This window comes from Lissotriton helveticus, chromosome 11 (genome assembly GCF_964261635.1).
Source record: "Lissotriton helveticus chromosome 11, aLisHel1.1, whole genome shotgun sequence".
In the NCBI taxonomy this organism is placed as follows: Eukaryota; Metazoa; Chordata; class Amphibia; order Caudata; family Salamandridae; genus Lissotriton; species Lissotriton helveticus.
The window spans coordinates 497,012,876-497,032,888 of record NC_136072.1 but is presented as its reverse complement, the minus strand read 5'-3'; the positions used below and the strand labels follow the sequence as shown (position 1 = coordinate 497,032,888).

At 45.1% G+C, this 20,013-nt stretch overlaps 1 protein-coding gene and 1 long non-coding RNA gene across 3 annotated transcripts in view; both read right to left on the bottom strand.

Moving 5' to 3' along the window:
- LOC144791436 (uncharacterized) overlaps window positions 1-20,013 on the bottom strand; it is a 269,139-nt gene that overhangs the window by 209,161 nt on the left and 39,965 nt on the right. The gene's annotated exons all lie outside the window — the stretch shown is intronic.
- On the bottom strand, window positions 6,374-8,049 carry LOC144792934 (uncharacterized). Its single transcript, XM_078668138.1, has 2 exons — window positions 7,869-8,049; window positions 6,374-7,579 (listed from the first exon to the last, which is right to left on the bottom strand). Exons 1-2 carry the CDS (start codon window positions 7,948-7,950, stop codon window positions 6,741-6,743), a joined length of 921 nt encoding a protein of 306 aa, XP_078524264.1. The 5' UTR covers window positions 7,951-8,049; the 3' UTR covers window positions 6,374-6,740.

Here is a 20,013-nt window from a genome sequence, read left to right as displayed (position 1 = left end):
CGTTCCAGGACAAGACCGAAATTTTCTTTACTTGTTCTGTAACTGCCATCTCTGAACAAACCTCCCTCTCCTAAATAGCCATACAGTGCAAAGTATGTCATTGTCCATATGAACCTGCATTCTGATCAACATTAGCCATAGCAACATCAGCAGTGTACACTCATAATTATGCAAATCAATAGTCCAATGAACTGCCCATACCACCCTCCTCTGTGGAAAAAAGCCCCGTAACTCCCAACTGCACAGCCCTCCCTTAGTACTTCAAATCCTCCCCCCTCCCACTGAAGCAAACCCCAACCTGCCAGCCATATGCCCTCCCCTCCCCTCCCACAGTTGCCCCGAGAACTAGGGCCAGTGCATTCCCCGCTACACAAGAAAACTTGTGGGTATTTCCCTTCGGGGACCATTTCTAGGTAGCAACACGTATCCCCCTCACTTTAGTCAAACCCACAATATGACTTGCAGGTCGACCCAGTGTCCCTGAGGGGTGTCCAGCGCTATAACTTTAGGCAACTTTGGTGCCATATCAGCAAGCAACATTATCAATAGTCAATATATCACGTAATGGGAAAGCAACAAATACTTTGGGGTCCACAAAGCTACCCGTGCAACCTAGTAACCATGCACGTGGGGGACATGCAAACAGTTTTGCTTCAGTATATCATCATTTCCAGCAAACATCCCCCTCCTCACACTTCCTGTCCCTCACACAATCGTTGTAGGCCCCAGCTACTACATGTGGAAAACGTTCACCCACTCACTGTTCACCATTCTCCATCTCGTCATGCAGCGGATCCGGTTCCTCCTCCGCCACTTCAGCATTCCTGTTAGCACGTTTATAGTGTTTGAGGAAATCTTCCACTTGTTGAGGATTTGAAAAGAATTTTTGCCGTCGCTGGTACGTGACCCATAATCGAGCTGGGTAGAGCAATGCGTAGTCCAGTTGCAACGCACGCAGTTTGGCCTTCACAGTCAGAAATTTCCTCCGCTCCTCCTGTACCATCGGCGTAAAGTCCGGGTACATGGTGAAAGAATTGCCATCATACGTCAGTGTCTTCGTATTGCGAGCCGCACGCAATGCCGCATCTCTGTCCCTATAATTCAATAGCCGAGCGATGATTGGTCTAGGAGGTGCCCCTGGTTTCGGTTTCGGGGCTAAGTAGCGATGCGCTCTCTCCACTATAAAGTGTGGAGAAAAAACTTCCGTGCCAATCGCTGCAATCAGCATCTTCTCGACGTATTCCTCCATTTTGCCCATATTCGTCGTCTCCGGAATACCCACTATACGAACGTTATTACGTATACTCCTCGCTTCCAAATCCTCGTTCTTGGACGCGATAATCCGCAGCAGGTTGTCCATTCTGGAGAGCTGCGCGGTGTGTCTCGTAGTAGTATCCTCCGAATCTGAAATCCGTTGTTCCGCTTCCTTCAGTCGGTCTTCGTGGGCGTCCAATTTATGAACCACTGCATCCATGCGTGAGGATATTCTATCGACTTTGTCAGCGATTTTCGCAAATCCTTGACGCATCTTGCGTAACACTTCTTGCAGATTCGTTGCCGCATCTGATGATGCACCCGCTGCTTCACTCGTTCCAGCCGGGTTGTTTCGGGCCCCTTCATTTTGGTTCGTCTTCTTGGTAGAGTCATAGGTGAGCTTCGGCTGTCTCGGGTCCGGCCGTCCCATCCTCACGTCGTGGCAGTGCAGCTCACCCCACCGTATATCCGATCGCCCAGCAAGGCCGCAGTCAGCAGTCCGAAGTTGGTATAATGCACAGAGAGATTCAGGAGGCAAGAAGACCCACTAGCAGCGAGATGTATCAGTGGCAGAGTGCGTCCCCTGGCCCCCGAGCCTCTGTCCCATGTGTCCCGGAGCCGCAGCTGCAGCACAGTCCCCTGTGCGCGATATTCAATCAGCAAAGGACTATACTGTTTTCTGAGTGAAGAAATGGGCCCGGGTGTATCCCATCGCCTCCAGCACCAAAACGGCGTCAGCGCCCTCTCCGAGTCCTCAAATTTAGCAGGCCAGATCCACAATCATCTGCCCTCAGTAGTATGGAGTAGATCGTAGCTCAACACTTCTAGTCTAATACTCTCCGCCGCGTGTCCCTCACAGAATGCGGCTCTTCGCTTTTGCTATATCTCCATGCAGTGCCGCAAAAAAATAAAAAAAATAAAAAATTTTTTTTTTTGGTTCCTCCACTTAACTCCAGGCGCGTCCCGCCAAATATTACAGGCAGTCACTCTGTGTCACTGGTAGGGAACCCTGAGAGGAGACCGGTGCACTCCAATGCAGTCTTGGGTTAATTGCACCAGCATGTGCTGAGGCCGCACCAACACACACAATCCCCCGATGGTGCGTCGCCACTTCACTATTGGAGGCTCCTTCCAAGCCCCCTCAGGCGTTCCAGTGGTTCACTCACCCCTCGCGCGGGAACCCAGCAGGTCGCGGACCGCACTCGTGGGGCCAATGAGAGACGTCAGTCTCCGGTAATCCAGTCGGGCAAGTACAGTCCCAGAGTCCACACCACACGGTCCTCCAGAAGCCCCTATCCGCAACGGCTCACTCGGACACCCGCAGCCGGGCCAGCCGATCGGTGCACAGTCCGCAACGAGGAGGGGGCCGTTTCACAATTTTAAAGAGCAATGGCGCGCCTCGCAGGGCGCCCGATCTCGGGGCCTAAGGCCGCACGTACCACCCCGGGCTTGCCTGGCTACTGCAGCCGGACCTGCTCACCGCGACCTCCGTGCATGCAGTCCGCTGAATCTTCCGGAGCGTCCCAGCAACACCGTTGCGCTCCGATTACACTCAAAGTCAGCTCTCAGTATCCGGGCACCCTGTTGTATCTCTGCCCGCAGCTACAGCACTTATAAGCGCCCATTGAGGATATTAGAACGGATCAATGTCGCCGGACTGCGGGAGCCTCAGAGGAAGGCTTCTATCCGCTAGTGCGCCACCTAGCGCCCCCCATACACAAGCTAATCTTATCATTAATGTCATTAATATTACTATTGTTACAGGTATTAGTATTTTCCCTATTAATGAACTACCTATTTCTGCAAACCATTTCTCCATAGTGGAAAAACTTTTACCAGGTTTCTCCAGAACACCATCAACCTCCAGTGGAGCAATTTCTTTATGTAACTCAGTAATATTGTTAATATATCTTTGGATATTTTGACTTTTATCGGGAATATATGTACAACAATGTTGCACTTTCAATACTCCACAGACTCCTCCTTCTTTTGCCAAAAGAATGTCAAGAGCAAGTAGATTTTGCATCACCATAGCTCTCATGGCAACCCTTTTGGTATTTACCATTAAGAAACCTCCTGCAGTATTTGTTGACAAACTATCTACTATCGTTGACAATTTACGAATTTTATTTGCATTAAATTATATACCCAGTGCTGGTATCAGTGCTTCAAAAATATCACCCAATATCTCTGCAAAACTTTGTCTTTGTCTACGTGTTAGTGGCTTACCTATTCATGAGTTCCTTTAGTTCCTCTATGTACATGAAATATCTTTGGAAAGACCAGTCCTAGATAGCCTGTTCCGTACCAGTGGTCCAGCAACCTGTAATAAGCCTTGTTCCCACATATAAAATAGATCCCTGGAAACACTGGATGTTTTCCTCCTTTGAATCCCCATCCCCCATAATTCTATATGTATCTTTGCATTCACTGGCACCCACATAATAATTGTCATACATAGTGTTATCTCTACGAATACACAGTTTTCCTTGCTGTGGCAAGTCTAATCCTATTACTATTTTAGTATCACTCTTTTCATAATTCCCGTCATCAAAACCCCACGGTGGCGTTTTCATTTTGTATCCAATTGCCTTTCTTTAATATTTAATCCTTCTGTCTTCTACCATGTCTAAAAATACCTTTTCTTCTTTTCTCAATTTACAGGTAAGATTGTGTCTCAAAGCATATTCTAAAGGTAATTTTTTTGTTTCTAAGAAAAATTCTCCCAAAACGTTACCAGGTTTCACTTTGTTTAGTCCATGTACTATAGAAACTTTATCAAAAACATCATCTACATCAGAATATTAGTATTCTAATTTGCTTGTTCTATAAAATAAACTAGCTAGTACACTACAAGTTATTCTATACGCCAAAGGAAGGTGATGATATGTTACACCTTCTGACACAGATGCAGGTAATTGCATGCATACATAATAATCACGTACGTCCATTGTTTCAACATTTTCATAAAGGAGCCTCGTAAAAACATTCTTTGAAAAATCATTAATTTACCTATCTCTATGAAGTTCAGTATTATCTACCAATGTTACATCATTCTTTGTGTTATGTGCCTTATTGCTATTTGTGTTATTATTCATTTCGGATGCATTTTCTGAATTTGGTCTAAATGGAACAGTTATTGCTAAAATAAACCAAGTAAGCATTAATAAACCGGTACATTATAACCACATTCTCCACCATTTGCGCAAAAATCTACACCTAGATCTTCTATCTTCATTTTCAGCCATTATAACTACTTGGACTTAGAACTATATATTTATATTACAAAAGAATGTCTCTTTTCACACTTAGAAGTATGTACTTTGAGCCAACAGCTCTTTTAGCTTTTATTCAGTCCTTTAATTTTATTTGGATTTTTCCCAGCTTTTGTCTTTTGACCAAATGTATTTACCTTATTTTCTCCATTCTTTTCAATATGAATATAGTTCACCTTTTTTCTTTTACTCACACTTTTCACCTTGGTTATCTTGACTGCGTGCAGAATAAGGCCAATCAGGTGATTTGTATTTCAGATATGGGGCCAGATGTAGGTAGCCCAATACCGGTCGGTAACGGCCGAAAATACCGATTTTCGGCCGTTTCCGACCGGTATTGAGCATTTGGGATGTAGGAGAGTGAAAATCGTCAGATTCGGTAAATTTACCGAATCGGTAAAGTTACCGAATCTGTAAATTTACCGAATCGGTAAATAAGAAGTGGTAAAATTGAATTTTGAGATGTAGGGAAGCTCTTAAATACTGAATTTGCTTGAAATTCGGTATTTAACAGTCAGTATTTACCATGGATTGAAATCAGGTGGTAACAAGGTACAGCCTATAAAAAAGGACCCAAAATGCATTTTTTTTTTCACAATGGCGGCATTCTATGTCATTGCGAGACGGCTACGGCTACAGGAGGAAGGAGAGAGGGAATGGGAGAGACAGGAGCAGGTCAACAGACAGAGGATCACCTTGTTCATGCTCACAGAGGCAGAGATACTCCAGAGGGACAGGTTGGACCCAGACACCATCTTGGACCTCATCAGGGACCTCCAACCACTGTTGGAGCACACTACCCCAAGGGCACACGCCATTCCACCCCACGTGCAGGTGCTGTGCAGCCTACACCTGCTTGCGTCTGGGAGCTACCAGAGTGTGGTTGCTGCGGTAGGTGGGGTGACCCAGAGCAGCCTGTCACGCTTTTTCCACAAATTCATAGATGCCATGTTACAGAGGATGGACCATTATATATCATTCCCTGCAACCCATGCTGAACTGCTCCAAACAAAATCAGACTTATCAGATGGCGCGTTTCCCCAACATCATTGGCTGCATTGATGGCACACACATTCCCATTTGTCCCCCTGCTGCCACAGAATACATATATAGGAATAGAAAGTCCACCCACACCATCAATGTGCAGGTGATTTGCAATGCCAAGTGCACCACCACTGACCGTCTGGCAAAATTTCCTGGGAGTACCCACGACTCCTCATATTTCAAAACAGCGGTATATATGCACGGCTGACAGCAGGGGAATTTGGTGAAGGATACCTGCTAGGTAAGACACAGTGTACGACCCCATTAACACCTATTGCAGAAAGATGTACATGTATGCATGTGAGTAATGTACTCCCATTTCCTTTTAGGAGACAGTGCATATGCCCTCCGCTCCTTCATACTCACCCCCTACCTCAACCCCTCAACACCCAGTCAAAGAAGATATAACAGGGCCCACAAGAGCACAAGAAATATTGTGGAGCGTACCTTTGGTATATGGAAGAGCAGGTTCAGGTGCCTGCATAAGAGTGGAGGTGCCCGGCAGTATACCCCCATCACCTGCTGTAAAATCATTGCTGCCTGTGCCATGTTGCATAACCTTGCTGTGAAAAAGGGCACAGAGGTGGAGTTGTCAGACTTTGAGGATCATGACGACAAGGTTGCTGTGCCTGAAACACAACCTGCTGGAGTGTCAACACCAAGTGATGGCAGATACAGACGTGAGGATATCACACGCAACTATTTCTGAGTAAGTAATGAGACTGAGACCTATGTTGAATGCACGAAAATTTGTTTCATTTTGTATATATCTCGGTATGTTAAAGAACAAAAGTGCACCAGAAAGCATTTCACTGCAATGCTCACAGTGAGTAAACACACACAGACAGGTGTTGAATGCACCCACCGTAGTTGTATATTGTCACTACGCAGGTTTCAAAGGCACAAATGTGCAACACAAACTTTAAAATTTCTAAATTGTATGTCCAATGTCAGTAGCCCATACTATTAACTGTTCATTTGCGTCCACGCTTCGCACTGCCAGATGTATGTGGCTCACTCTGATCACTGGGCGTTTGGCCTGTAGCCTCACCTTGTCGCCTGCTGCTCCTCCTTGTCTCTACAACAAGGGGGCTTGCCATGCTGCTCCTACTGGTGCTTCCTTCACTCTCAGGCACTTCAATAGCAGCAGTTTGTGCTGTTTGAGCATTAATTAGAGCCTATAGCGCACCGGTCATTCCGGCTATGCCCCTTGTCAGGTGATTGCTGTTTTTGAGTCAAGACCTCCTGACTGTTCATGCTACGCCTGCATAGCAGGGATGTGGCTGTGGCCAGGCGGTGAATTGCTTTGTCAGTTCTCTGTGGACGCTGCTTCTCCCTGCGCCTTGATGATATTTCTGAGTCCAGTTTTGTGCACAGTTGCTGCATGGATTGTGTCATATCATGTATCCCTGTAGCCATGTTCTTGTTTACTTCCACCAGTTCCCTGATGCCCTTTCCAATTTCTTTCATATTGATATTGAGGTTGCGCATTTGTCGTTGACAGGACATGATGCCCTTACCCTGCATCCTCTGAATCTTTACCATGGATCCCTTCAGGCCTTGGAAGACAGTGGACCCCTCCCCACGTGCACCTACACTCCTTCCTTGTACGGTGCGGCGTCTTGTGGTACTAGGGACAGGCTCTGCGCTGGGCTGCAGTGTAGCAGAGATGTCAGCTCCAGGCAAGGTGTGTGGGTATTCACCCACCATTTCACCAGCAACTGTCTCCATTTCCATCAGTGGGGGAATGACATGCCTCCTGCTAGGTTGAGCTGCAGGTGTTTCAATATCCAGTGATGCTGGCATTTCTGGTGACGACAATAATAGTGGGAACTGTGAACGTCTTGGGGATGCCTGCATTTCTTCAGTGATGTAAGGTTCTTGGGAAGGTGGCTGCCCACTCGGTACACCTGTGTCCTGTGATGCACTGGGACCTGGCTCATGACTTTCATCCCTCTCGGGTGCCGTGCCTCCTGCCTCCTGTGACTGCCTTCTGGATGTGTGACCTGTGGACATATGAGCGTATATCAGCTAGGCGCAAATGTCTCACAGCCACTACAATAAAAACTTTTGAAATGGCACTTTTTACATGTTGCTTGCCCTTCATTATGTCTGCAATCATTTGCCTAACTTGGTGGTTACTATGCTGTATGACATGGTCTTTCATTAACTGACTACATGTACCATGATGCATTGCTACTGTTTGGCGCAGACACACTGGGACTGGGGTAACTTAGCTTCAAGGGGTGAAGGAAGGATGAGGGTGTGAGGGGGATTGCTGTGCATGCATCTTACCTTTTCTACTTGCAGCTTTGGCCGAGCTGTCCACTTCTCCCAGTCCGCAGACGCTTTCAGGCTCCAAGGTTGTGGCCACCATCTCCTCCAGGTCAGTGAGGGGGGGGGGGGTGCTGTGTTCTTTCCTCCACCTGTTTGCAAGGCCTGTTTGTGGTGGTCTGCTAATTTTTTTTGTGAGGCTCCTCAGGTCATAAAACCTCTTTTTTAAATCTTCTGTGACTCTGGTGGTCACTCCCACAGCATTGACTTTGTCGAGGATATCAAGCCAAATCTTCCTTTTTGCAGATTCAGCCACAGAGAGGGACTGCCTTCCAAAATGTTTGTGGTGCACCTTTACCACCTCCTCCACAAGGACCTGGAGCTCCACGCTGCTAAATTTCAGCTTTCTTTTTCTTTCTGTCTGCTCTGTGTCTTTGCTGGTTGCCAAGTTTAAGGTTTTAAACTGCACAAACTCTGTCTGCTGCTGCTCCCAGTCTCTCTGCTCCAACTGCCTCTCCAGAACCTTCTAATTAGTTGCAGCTGCCTGTGTAGCCACTTCCTGGTAGGGAGGGGGAGGGTGGTTGCACCTGATTGGCTGTTGTCTTAAGTTTCACTTTTGCTTCCTTTCCGATTCGGAATTTACCGAATCGGTATTTACCGAATCGGTATTTCCCATTCATTCCTATAGGGATGAATGGGAAATACCGTTTCGGTAAATACTGATTCAGTAAATACCGATTCGGTAATTTCCGAAAGTCCGATACCGAATTTTACCGATTCGGAAAAAAATACTGATTTTTTCCCTACATCTCTTTTACCGATTTTTGAATACTGAATCGGTAAAATTCGTTATTTAAGAATCGGTAAATGACATTTACCTACATCGGGCCCTTGGTCTTTTTACTCTTTTTGGCCTTTGCAATTGTCCTTCATTCTCTTTTGATTCTCCTTCTTGACTTGTTATCTCATTCACTTGTTCCTCCTTGCTTTTATTCACATTTATTATTTTGAATTTCAGTCCTTTAGTTTCTTTGGGCCAATTATCTCCTTTCCTTGGACTTTTATTTCCAGCCCCTGTTATTTCACGTTCCACTTTCCAAGTTCTCTTTCTTGGACTTCTCATTTGTCCTATTTCTCCATCACTCTCCTCTGATTCTGTTTCAGACCTTATTTCACTTCCTTTTATGTTGAAATTTATGATCTCAGATTCTCCGTCTGAAATGTTCTCCACTTTTGTTATTTCAGTTCTTTCAGGAGTAGTTTCACCAAAGCTTGTACTCGGCTGTTCATCTCCACTGTGAATTATTTATTTTTCACCAGTTTCAGTATCAATAATCTGTCTCCCAGAATTCTCTGTTGGGTCTGCGGAGTTCTCAATTTGTCTTTCACCAGTCTCAATTTGTTCTGCCTCAGGTGCTGAACTGGTGTTCGATATTTCCAGATATCGACTAACCCTGGGCGTAGTACTTTGCTACGCCCACGGAGTGGGCGTAGTGTTGCCTACTTCGCCATTTGCGAAGTAGGCAACACTACGCCCACTCCGTGGGCGTAACGAAGTTGCCTGCCACCTGCCTCCCTCCCGCCCTCCCTAAATACTTAAATAACACTTTTAAAAAGAATTAAAACACTTACCTTGTCTGCTGCGTCTCCGGGGCTCCCTCTCGTAAGCGCGCCGCCATCTTGGACACTAATTCGCATGCGCGGCCGCCCGCGCATTTCTCACGAGAAATGTGCATGCGCGGGCGGCCACGCATGCGCATTAGTATCCATGATGGCGGCGCGCTTACGAGAGGGAGCCCCGGAGACGCAGCAGACAAGGTAAGTGGTTTTAATTATTTTTAAAAGTGTTATTTAAGTATTTAGGGAGGGCGGGAGGGAGGCGGGTAGTATTTAGGGAGGGCGGGAGGGAGGCGGGTGGCGCGTAGTGGGGCTACGCGAAGTGCGTAGGTGGATGTAGTTTCTTGCCCACTTCGCGTAGCTTCGCGTAGCCCCACTACGCCTACTACGCCCAGGTTTAATATCGACTTACAGGTCGATCTTCAAGATCTGGAAAACTTATTATTTCAGTCTCTGCTTCAGATGCTGAACTGGTATCTGATATCTCCAGATGTCGACTTACAGGTCGAGCTTCTGAATCTGGAATTCTGCTTGCCTCATTCTCTGTATCAGAATCTGAATTAGTGTCTGTTACTTCCAGATGTCGACTCACATGTCGATCTTCAGGTTCTAGAACTTTGATGGTATGGCTGGTATGGATCCACTTTTTCACACCTGCACACTTTACTGCTGGGGTGGTGACCAGGATCCCTTGTCGTGGCTTATCCCAGCGTGGAACCAGGCAATTTCTTCTTCTGTGTACCTTGATGCGTACCCAATCTGCAGGACTCAGATAGTGAGCTGGGTGTTTTTCAAGAGTACTCGCATCTGTTCCCACCTGATGAAACACAGAATGTACCACATCAGCCAATCCTTTTCAATAGTCCAGAATAAGATCATCAGTTATAGTCAGCAGTTTGTTGACAGGTACGAATGCTTGTCTCATTGCTCGTCCCATTATTATTTCATGTGGACTCTAACCTGTTCTTCTGTCAGACACACTCCTTAGGGTCATTAAAACAAGTGGCAAAGCATCAGGTCATTTCAATCCTGTGGCCAAACACATTTTTTCCAGTCTGTTTTTGATTGTCCCATTCAGTTGTTCAACCACCCCAGAAACCTCTGGTCTGTAGGCTCAATGAAACTTCTGTTGAATGTCCAGTGCCTCACGTATCAATTGTATGATCTCGTTCTGGAAATTACTTCCTCTGTCTGTTTCTATGGTTACTGGGAAACCATACCAAGGAATTAACTCTCTCAGCAGAAATTTTGCTACAGTAACTCCATCATTCCTTCTTGTTTGATATGCTTCCATCCAACAATAGAACAAGCAAACAATTACCAAAACATACCTCAATCTGTTACATTGTGGCATTTCTATGAAACCAAGTTGCATTCTGGTAAAAGGACCTCCCTCCCGTACTATTGTTCCCAAACTCACAACTGTTTGTCTCCCTGGATTTAACTGTTGAAATACAAGACATCTTTGACAAAGGCTTTCCGCTATAATCCTAAACTTGGGGTTATACCAAGTCTGTTTGAAAAGTCTGATCATTGCATCTCTCCCAATGTGTGCCTGTCCATGGTACAGCCGTGCCATGCTAGAGATCATGCTATCAGGCATAACTGATCTTTCATCCCTGTAAACCCAAACCTCATCATCCTCTCTTTGCCTGCAACCTGCTTTTATCCATGTATCTTCTTCCTTATCACTTGCTTCTTCCTGCAACTTTCACTTCTTCCCAAGTTTCAACTACGTTAGTAAGCATTAAAGGACACAAAACATATTCTTTTTCCCTTCTCCGATTCATTGAACTCATATGTCTTGCGCAAAATTGAGCTATTGCATCTGCAAATTTGTTTCCTTCAGTAATGTAGTAATCTCCATTCTTGTGAGCTGCACACTTCACAACCGCAATCATTTTAGGCAGCTGTATCGCCTCAAGCAACATTTTCACAAACTCACCATTCCTGATTTGAGATCCCGAAGAGGTCATATATACCCCCTGGGACTAAATCTGTCCAAAAGCATGCACAACTCCAAACCCATACTGGCTATCCGTAATTACAGTAATTCGGAAATTCTTTCCCAGTTTACAAACTCGAATCAGAGCAATCAGCTCAGCAACTTGGGCTTAACGTATTCCTCTCAAACAAGATGCTTCCATTATGGCTGCCACTGTACATACTGCATACGCTGCACTCAAAATTCCTTTGTCTGTTCTCAAACATCATCCATCCACGAACATCACATAATCTGATTCTTCTAGCGGTTCATCTTTAATGTCTGGTCGGGCTTTGTACAGAATTCAAGTACATCGAAACAATTATGATCAACATCATCCTTGACTTCTGCATTCAACGCATCAGGCAGTAAGGTGGAAGGATTCACATTTATACATCTTAAAATCGTTACATTATGTGCACCCAGAAGTACTTTCTCATATCTGGTCAATCGACTGTGGGTCATAAACTGCGTTTTCGTTTGGGTCAAAAGGATCGCAACTGAATGTGGAACATACACTGGATATCCCATCACAATGCCTTCACTCTGTTCCAGACTCACACAAGTAACAGCTATAGCTTTCAGACAACCAGGCAAGGCTTTTACCACTGGGTCGAATACAGCTGAAAAATAGGCTACCAGCCTTCTCATTCTCCCATGTCTTTGCACTAGAACTGAAAGCACACACCCATCTCTTTCACTGCAGTACAGTTCAAATTCTTTCTTATAGTCTGGTATGCCCAGGCTGGAGCTTCAGACAAACTGTTTCTCAATTGCTCAAAAGCTTCCATCTCCTTCTCATCCAACACAATTGGATCTTTCACATCACCTTTTGTCAATCGCTGTAAAGGTTTGGCAATCAGAGAAAATCCACATATCCACTGTCGGTAATAACCAACCATTCCAAGGAACATTCGCACCTCTTTCTGTGTTGTTGGGGGTCTCATTCTTCTGATAATCCTTATTCTTTCCGTTGTCACCTTTCTCATGACCTTTTCAATTTATGACCTAGATACTGTACTTCTTGTTGGCAAAACTGTAATTTTGATGGAGACACCTTAAGTCCTCCTTCTGCCAAATGATTCAACAGTGCAATTGTGTCAGAAATGCAAGCTTCCTTGGTACTTGATGTCACCAATAGGTCATCAATATATTGAACCAATACAGATTTCTCAGGCGTTCTCAAACTTCCTAGAGATTTCTTCAGGATCTGATTAAATATAGAAGGACTTTCAGTATACCCCCTAGGAATACGACCCCATCCCAAAATACGCTCTCCAAACCTGAATGCAAACATTTGCTCGCTATCAGGGTGTAATGGAATTGAGAAGAATGCTGTAATCCTTTGATTCCTCGGGATTGGGTAACCCGAACACCCCCTTGAATGCACTGGTCTGTACCGCACAATAGAGAACAGACCGGCCGTGTTATGTTAACCAGCTCTTTATTATCGCACTGTACCGCCAGATGTAAACAGGATACAAAACGTTACGGTGGATAGACACCCTGTGTAGGAGGAATGATGGTAGGTCCAACCGTCCTCTGCACGAATGCCGGTCCCGGCATTCACCAATAGAGGACACCGTGCTAAGCAGTGGCCGACAATGCCACTCGAGGTAAGAGCAAGGAGGTTGGTGCTCCTCAAGTCGTCCTCCGCAGTTGTGTCGGTCCCGACACTCTCCAAAGGAGGGCAACCCACGGGATGAACTGGCCGACCTGTTATGGCCTTTACAAGAAGGTTCATGGTCCCTCTCACTCGATAACCCTCGAGCCGGGACTGGCAAGGTTCAAAAAGGGGGACGGAGTCCCTAGCGCTCGATAACCCCTCGAGCGGGGACTGGCAAGGTTCAAAAGGGGGGCGGAGTCCCAAGCGCTCGATAACCCTCGAGCGGGGACTGGCAAGGTTCAATGGGTGGACGGAGTCCCAAGCGCTCGATAACCCTCGAGCGGGGACTGGCAAGGTTCAATGGGGGGACGGAGTCCCAAGCGCTCAATAACCCTCGAGCGGGGACTGGCAAGGTTCAAAGGGGGGACGGAGTCCAAGTGCTCGATAACCCTCGAGCGGAGACTGGCAAGGTTCAAAAGGGGGGACGGAGTCCCAAGCGCTCGATAACCCTCGAGCGGGGACTGGCAAGGTTCAAAGGGGGGACGGAGTCACAAACACTCATAACAACAGGGACGGTCTTGTGACAGTGACGCTTTTCGACAACAGCGCCCTCGGCTTCCACAACCCTTAACCGGAATCCAAAGCTCACCTTCCTTGAAGCCTCGGCAATGCGGTCTCTCAACTTGAACTCAGAATATCCGACGCCGTCTGCTGACTTCCTGGTCTGTTTTATGGTGGCGCGATCCGCGCGCATGCTCCTTGCTATGCCCTCTGGGAAATGTAGTTCTGGGAGGGGGTTGTTCTGGGTCTTGTCGTTTCTTGGTCGGGACTATACCGTAATCTGCTGCGGGGCTCCGATTTGTGTCCTAACAAATGCATTGCACAAATCAATGACTGTGTACCATTCCGCATCATGTGGAATTTGATATAAAATCACAGCAGGATTTGGCACGATTTGACAACAGGAGACAACAATTTTATTCACCTTTCTTAGGTCTTGTACTATTCTGAAGGTTCCATTAGGCTTTTTCAGTCCCATTATAGGTGAATTACATGGACTGCTCATTATCTCTTTTAAAATTCCTTGCTCAATCATTTTGTCAATTACTGGTGTTATTCCTGCAATAATTTCTGGTGTCAATTTGTATGATGGAGTATTCGGATAAACTGTGTCTTCTTTTTTAGTAATTTTTACTGGACTTACTCCTTTCATTTAACCTATATCTTCACCTATAAAATCCCACACCTCATTCTTCATTGTCTTTTTCAGTTCAATGGGAATGTTGTCTTTATCAAACACAGGAAATGTCTCACCTCTTCCAGAGTCAATGACTGCCATTGTCATTTTATATAAAACATTGTCATCCGATGTCTGGAAAGCAACGCCATCTGGGGTACAATATATGGCAAAATTCATCTTACATAGTATATCGCGTCCCAGTAAATTTACAGGACTGCTATCGCATACCACAAAGTGATGCATTTCTTAAAAGGGACCAATTTCCACCTATACTGGTTGTGTGAGAGGTGCTTTAATTTGTCTGTTTGCCACACCTACAACTTGGAGGTTTTCTCCGGAGAGAGGAAGGTTTGGGATTTCCACTGATCTGGCAGTAGAACTGGTAGCGCCAGAGTCAACAAGGAAAATAACATTTACACAATTCCCCTTTCCATCCACAAAGGGACTTGACTGATCTACCTCTAGAGTTGCGCCAAGCACGCACTCCTCTTCCTCTCCTAGGCACTGTCATAAGCTTTCATCCGATTCATTTCCATCCGGTCGTAGCCAATACTGCGAAACAGCAGCTGCGCGCCGCAATTTCTGTTTGTTTGTATAAGCTTTATTCGAGACAATTCTCATAAAAGCACATGAAATCAGAATATATACAAAATACATAATACAGAATAAGAAATCCATTAAACACAGTACGCTCATACAAGATCACAGATAAAACAATAAAATGCCTAATACATAAAAACTAAAAAAGGAATACCTCATTACATACGACCCCCCAAGGACCGTCGTCTTATCGCCCACGCCCAACCCATGTATTTGGCGACACCCATAACTATTGAATCCTGCTGTGTTGTGCATAGGATTCTTAGAGCCACTGAACTTTCGCGTGTCCCCAAATTTTTACAAACCGGCGAGAGCCATTTCCTCCTTGGATTCGCGTAGGCTTCGCATGAAAAGAGAAAATGGCCAAGGCTCTCCTCAGCATTTTCGCAGGCAGGACATAGACTATTGGTGGGTCTGTGCCAGCCAGATGTCAATTTCTTGAGTGGGATAGATCCTGATCTCAGCTGGAAGACAAGTTTCCTGTCCATTGGTACCGTAACATTGTCCCAATAGTTTTCCAAGACAGGTAAAATTTTGGTCTCCAGGAAACGGCCAGACATAGAATCTGCCCTATTGTCATTCAGCATCTTGCCACCCACCCAATCCCAATATTGATTTTTAAGAGCTTCTTTACTTGGGAAGGTTTCTCCCTCGGGGTTGTTCCAAAGATTTGAGAACCCTAGATTTTCCAACATGGTCTTCAGGTGTTTTAACCATTTTATTTTGTGGAAGATGTCTTCCCTGATTATCCACAAAAAGCTCTCAGCGTACTGCCTTATTTCCGGAGTCGTCCAGAGGCGCCTCCAGTAAAGGACTGGACGCAGTCGAGCTCTGTCGATAATCGTGCGTCTGCCAAGCTCCAGGAACAATGGGGTTAGGGGGGTGCTCTGGGGGAGTCCTGTAATACCACGCATGAACTTGTTCTCGGAAGTCTGAAGAGCCGTCAGACCATTCCAAGCCCATAGTTCTGCGCCGTATAGGGTGGCACCCAAAACCTTCGCATCATACACCGCCAAAGCGGGTTTTATAGGTTTTGTTTTTGATTTACGGTGTTCCCCCCTTAGGGCCCCCGATAACTGCTGGTGCTTTAGGACTGCTTTGTTGACGTGATGCGTCCAGCCTGTCCCCCCTGCAATCTGCACTCCCAAATATGTAAATTCCTTGACTATATCGAGCCTGCTGTTATTTAGGGTAATTTTAGGATCGCTTCTGCGTCCAGCAGAGAAGGCCATTAGTTTGGTTTTTCCTACATTTACCTCTAGCCCATGCTCCAAGCAAAAAGCATCAAAGATGCCTAATGCACGTTGTAGCCCCATAGGAGTCTTTGACAAAATAAGAGTGTCGTCAGCGAACATCAGGATCGGGACCCTGGTGTTCGCTAACGATGGGGCATCAACACTAGCCCTCAACATTCTCTCGACTATCCCGTTAATGAATAACGAGAAAAGTAAAGGGGCCATGGAACATCCCTGCCTAACACCCCTTTCAACAGGAAAGTCCACCGTTGTCTCGCTACTTCCTCCCCATTGGACTCTGGCATAGTTGGATTCGTGCAGTTGCATGATTAAGGTTAGCAGTTCTGCAGGAATCCCCAGCTTTTGGAGCACCGACCATAGTTTGTGCCTGGGGACTAGATCGAACGCAGCCCGTAGATCAACGAACGCGACATACAGGCTGCCCCTCCCCAGCTCTACGGTCTTCCACCGCAATATTATGAAGCGAAAGACCTGGTCGATGGTACTGGTAGCACGCCTAAATCCCGCCTGATATGGCGAGAGGGCACTGTTATCTTCTACCCAGTCCATCAGCTGGTTGGTTACCATTCTCCCGACTATCTTCTGCACGGTGGCTATTAAGCTTATAGGCCTGTAATTAGCAGGCGATGAGCGGTCGCCCTTCTTGTGGACGGGGATAATGGTTGCACATTTCCAGATATCTGGAACCACTGCCCCCTTTGCTAATGCGTTTGCTACAAGGAGGATGTATCTCGCCCATCTGGCCACATCGTGTTTAAAAATATCAGGGGGGATACCGTCCGGGCCTGGCGCCCTCCCGCTTTTCGCGGAACTAATGGCAGTTACCACTTCGCTAAGGGAAAACAGATTTTCGGTTGCGTAGACCGGAGTTATTTCATCAGCTGTCACAGACTTATTACTTTCCGCGTACTGGGGCCCAAAATAGTCAACCCAGGCTTCCACTGGTACATTATTGTCGGGTTTTGCAGGGCCCGCGCCACTACCCCACTTAATAATTTTCCAAAATAACATTGGGTCTTTATTATCAGAGGCTTCTTTTAATTGGGCCCAGTGGTCTTCGTCCCATTTCTTTTTTGCACAATATATGGCTGCTTTATACAATTTCCTGTTCTTTCTTACTGCTGCAAGATCCCTATTCCTTATCGCATGCCCCAAGTCTAGACGTGCTGCTCTACAATGGTTATCGAACCACCTACCCACTTCTTTAGTTTTCTTCCCTTTTCTTTGCTTTATAAAAAAACATGGTCTTAAGGCGGAGAATAACTTATTGTGGATATCTGTGATAACATTGTCCCCAGGAGCTACTAGGGCCACTGCTTCAATCGCAGAAATAGCATAATCTACCATATTAATTATGTATGTCATAGTGACTTCGTTTGCTGTCACCTTGGGCCATTTTAACCTTCGCTCATCGTTACTTAACAGAGGAGTTTCGTTATGTGTCTCGTTACGATTTCTTGAACCTACATTCCACCACTTATGTGACACACATAGGGGGTTGTGATCACTTTCAACCCGGGGCCTGATTACCATGTCAACAACCCCACTCCACAGCTGGAGACTACACAGTATATAGTCAATTCGGCTCCTATTAATACCATTATCAAAGGTAAAACTGCCCTCCTTATCCCCGGGTGTCCTACCATTGAGGGCTCTTAGACCGTATTCCAAACATATTCCATTTAATAGGAGAATCTCTTTAGTCCATCGCTTCACAGGTTGTAAATTTAAGGAAGGTACTCCCCATAAATTGTCCTCTTCGCACTCGATAAGGGCATTTGTACAGGTCAAGGGTTCAAAGGTTCTGTTTAGGTCCCCGGCAACTATCTTTAAGTTACCCTGGGAATTAACCTCCATAACATCGGACAACAACTCAATTGTAGATGGATTGACATCTTTACCACCTCTCACATAGACATTGTATAAATCTATTGGAGCACCATATACAGCTGAGATTCTAAGGGCTTGTAAATCACAATTTCCCTTATCTAGGATTTTTATGTCAATAAACAAACCCTGTCTAACCCACACAGTTAGGCCACCCTTTGGCCTCCCTCTTCCCCCTTTTGTGGCAGGTATATAGTAATTCAAGTAACCTAAGCAAAATAATGGATCACAAGCCCAGGTCTCTTGAAAACAACAAATATTAAAACCACTTATAAAATCCACCCAAAGTTGGGAGTCCAGCTTGCTAGCCAATCCGGCGATATTCCAAGACAAAAAGGTACCAATATCTACATTTGTCCCATCCATAGATTTAGCAATTGAAGATTCATGGGGTGACATCGATATCCCCGTTAGGTTTGCCAGCCTTTCTGGGTTATCTACTGTGACCACAGCTAAATCATCTGTTACAGGGTTTAAGACATTTGGTTTTGTTGTTACTAGTCTAGAACCACATTCATCGACTACACACCCGGCCTCATTGCTATTCTCCTTAATGTCTGTAGCAATGATGTTACCACAGACATCTCCTAGCTCCTCTACTTCTTTCAATTTCTTTACCTGCGCTCCACCGTAGAATCCTATCTCTGCACTGTACCTTTGAGGATTTACACTCTGTGGGAGAGGTGGTTGTGGCACCTGACTCTGCTGAGTAACTACCTGTTGCTGTGGCAGTGATTGGTAACTCACTTCATTCTGCACCTGTGGATTCAATTATTTATTTTCGGTATTAATTTTTGGAGGTAACTTACACTCGTTCTTCCAATGCCCTATCTTTTCGCAATTAAAACATGGCCATTTCTTTTTAGCTTCTTCTATATTCATTTGACCTTTTATTTTGCCAATGTTAGGTTTAATTTTTGTATGTCCTGCTTCATTAGCCTGATTAATTATCTGAGCTTCTTGTTGTTCTGCAACTTTCAGCTGTGCCCACATTGCTTTTTCTTTGAGTTTACGTTGCCTAGCTGCAATGTCATCATTACAATATTTTGCATATCTTAATACCTCATCTACCGTACTAGACTGTCAACATAACATATGCTGTTTAATCATTTCACTTATCTCAGGTCTCAGCCCAAACACAAATCTATATACAAAATGACTCATATCTTTTTCACTCAAAGTCTCAAACCCACTATACTGTTTGAAAACTAAAAGTAACCTTTCATAATAAGCCTGTACTGATTATTTAGCTTTTTGAATTGTTCTATCTATTTTTACCCAATCTGCTTCTTTTGGAGGAATTTTATTTTTCAAAAATGTTAAGACCTGTTCATATTTTCTCATTACTTCCGGACCTGGAGCTCCTGTTTTTGCATCTCTAGGGTATTCTTCCTTTGGCCAATCAACTGTAATTTTACATTCCGTCCATAAATCAGCATGTACAACAATGTCAAACAATCCATCTAAATCTTCCCACAAAACCTTTGAAACCTTTACAAACCTTTCTACTTGTCTGTACCACTCTATAGGCTTTTCTCTTAACCTAGGGAAATCATTCGTAAATGACAATACATCTTTTCTGGTCCATGGAACATGTACATAACCTCGTCCCGGAATTTCTCTCATCGGACATTCTACTGCCACTGGTTCTTTTTCTTTCACAGGGAAAGCGAACGATTCTTTGTCAGTCGTTCCCTCCTTTTTCTTCATCCACTTACTTCTCCATCGATCTATGTCTCCCCATTTTCTCAGTAATACAATCAATTCTTTTATCTGGGTTAATCGTCCTGATGTGTTCAACTGTTCTATATCTTTCTCATTGAAATCTACTCTGTAGGGTTTTTGCAATCCTTTAACTTTTCCAAAATCCATCCCTAACTCAATTGCTGTTTCTTCCAATTCATCATGCAAATTCTTAGCCCTCCAAGTAATACTTTTGCACATGAACATTAACTCATCATCCTGATATGTTTTCA

What these genes read in the sequence shown, in the direction of transcription:
- LOC144792934 (XM_078668138.1), bottom strand. Translation starts at nt 7,950, where the DNA reads ATGGTGGCCACAACCTTGGAGCCTGAAAGCGTCTGCGGACTGGGAGAA. An exon ending in CAAAGCTGCAAGTAGAAAAG is followed by an intron (nt 7,580 to 7,868) that starts GTAAGATGCATG and finishes ATATGTCCACAG; the next exon opens with GTCACACATCCAGAAGGCAG.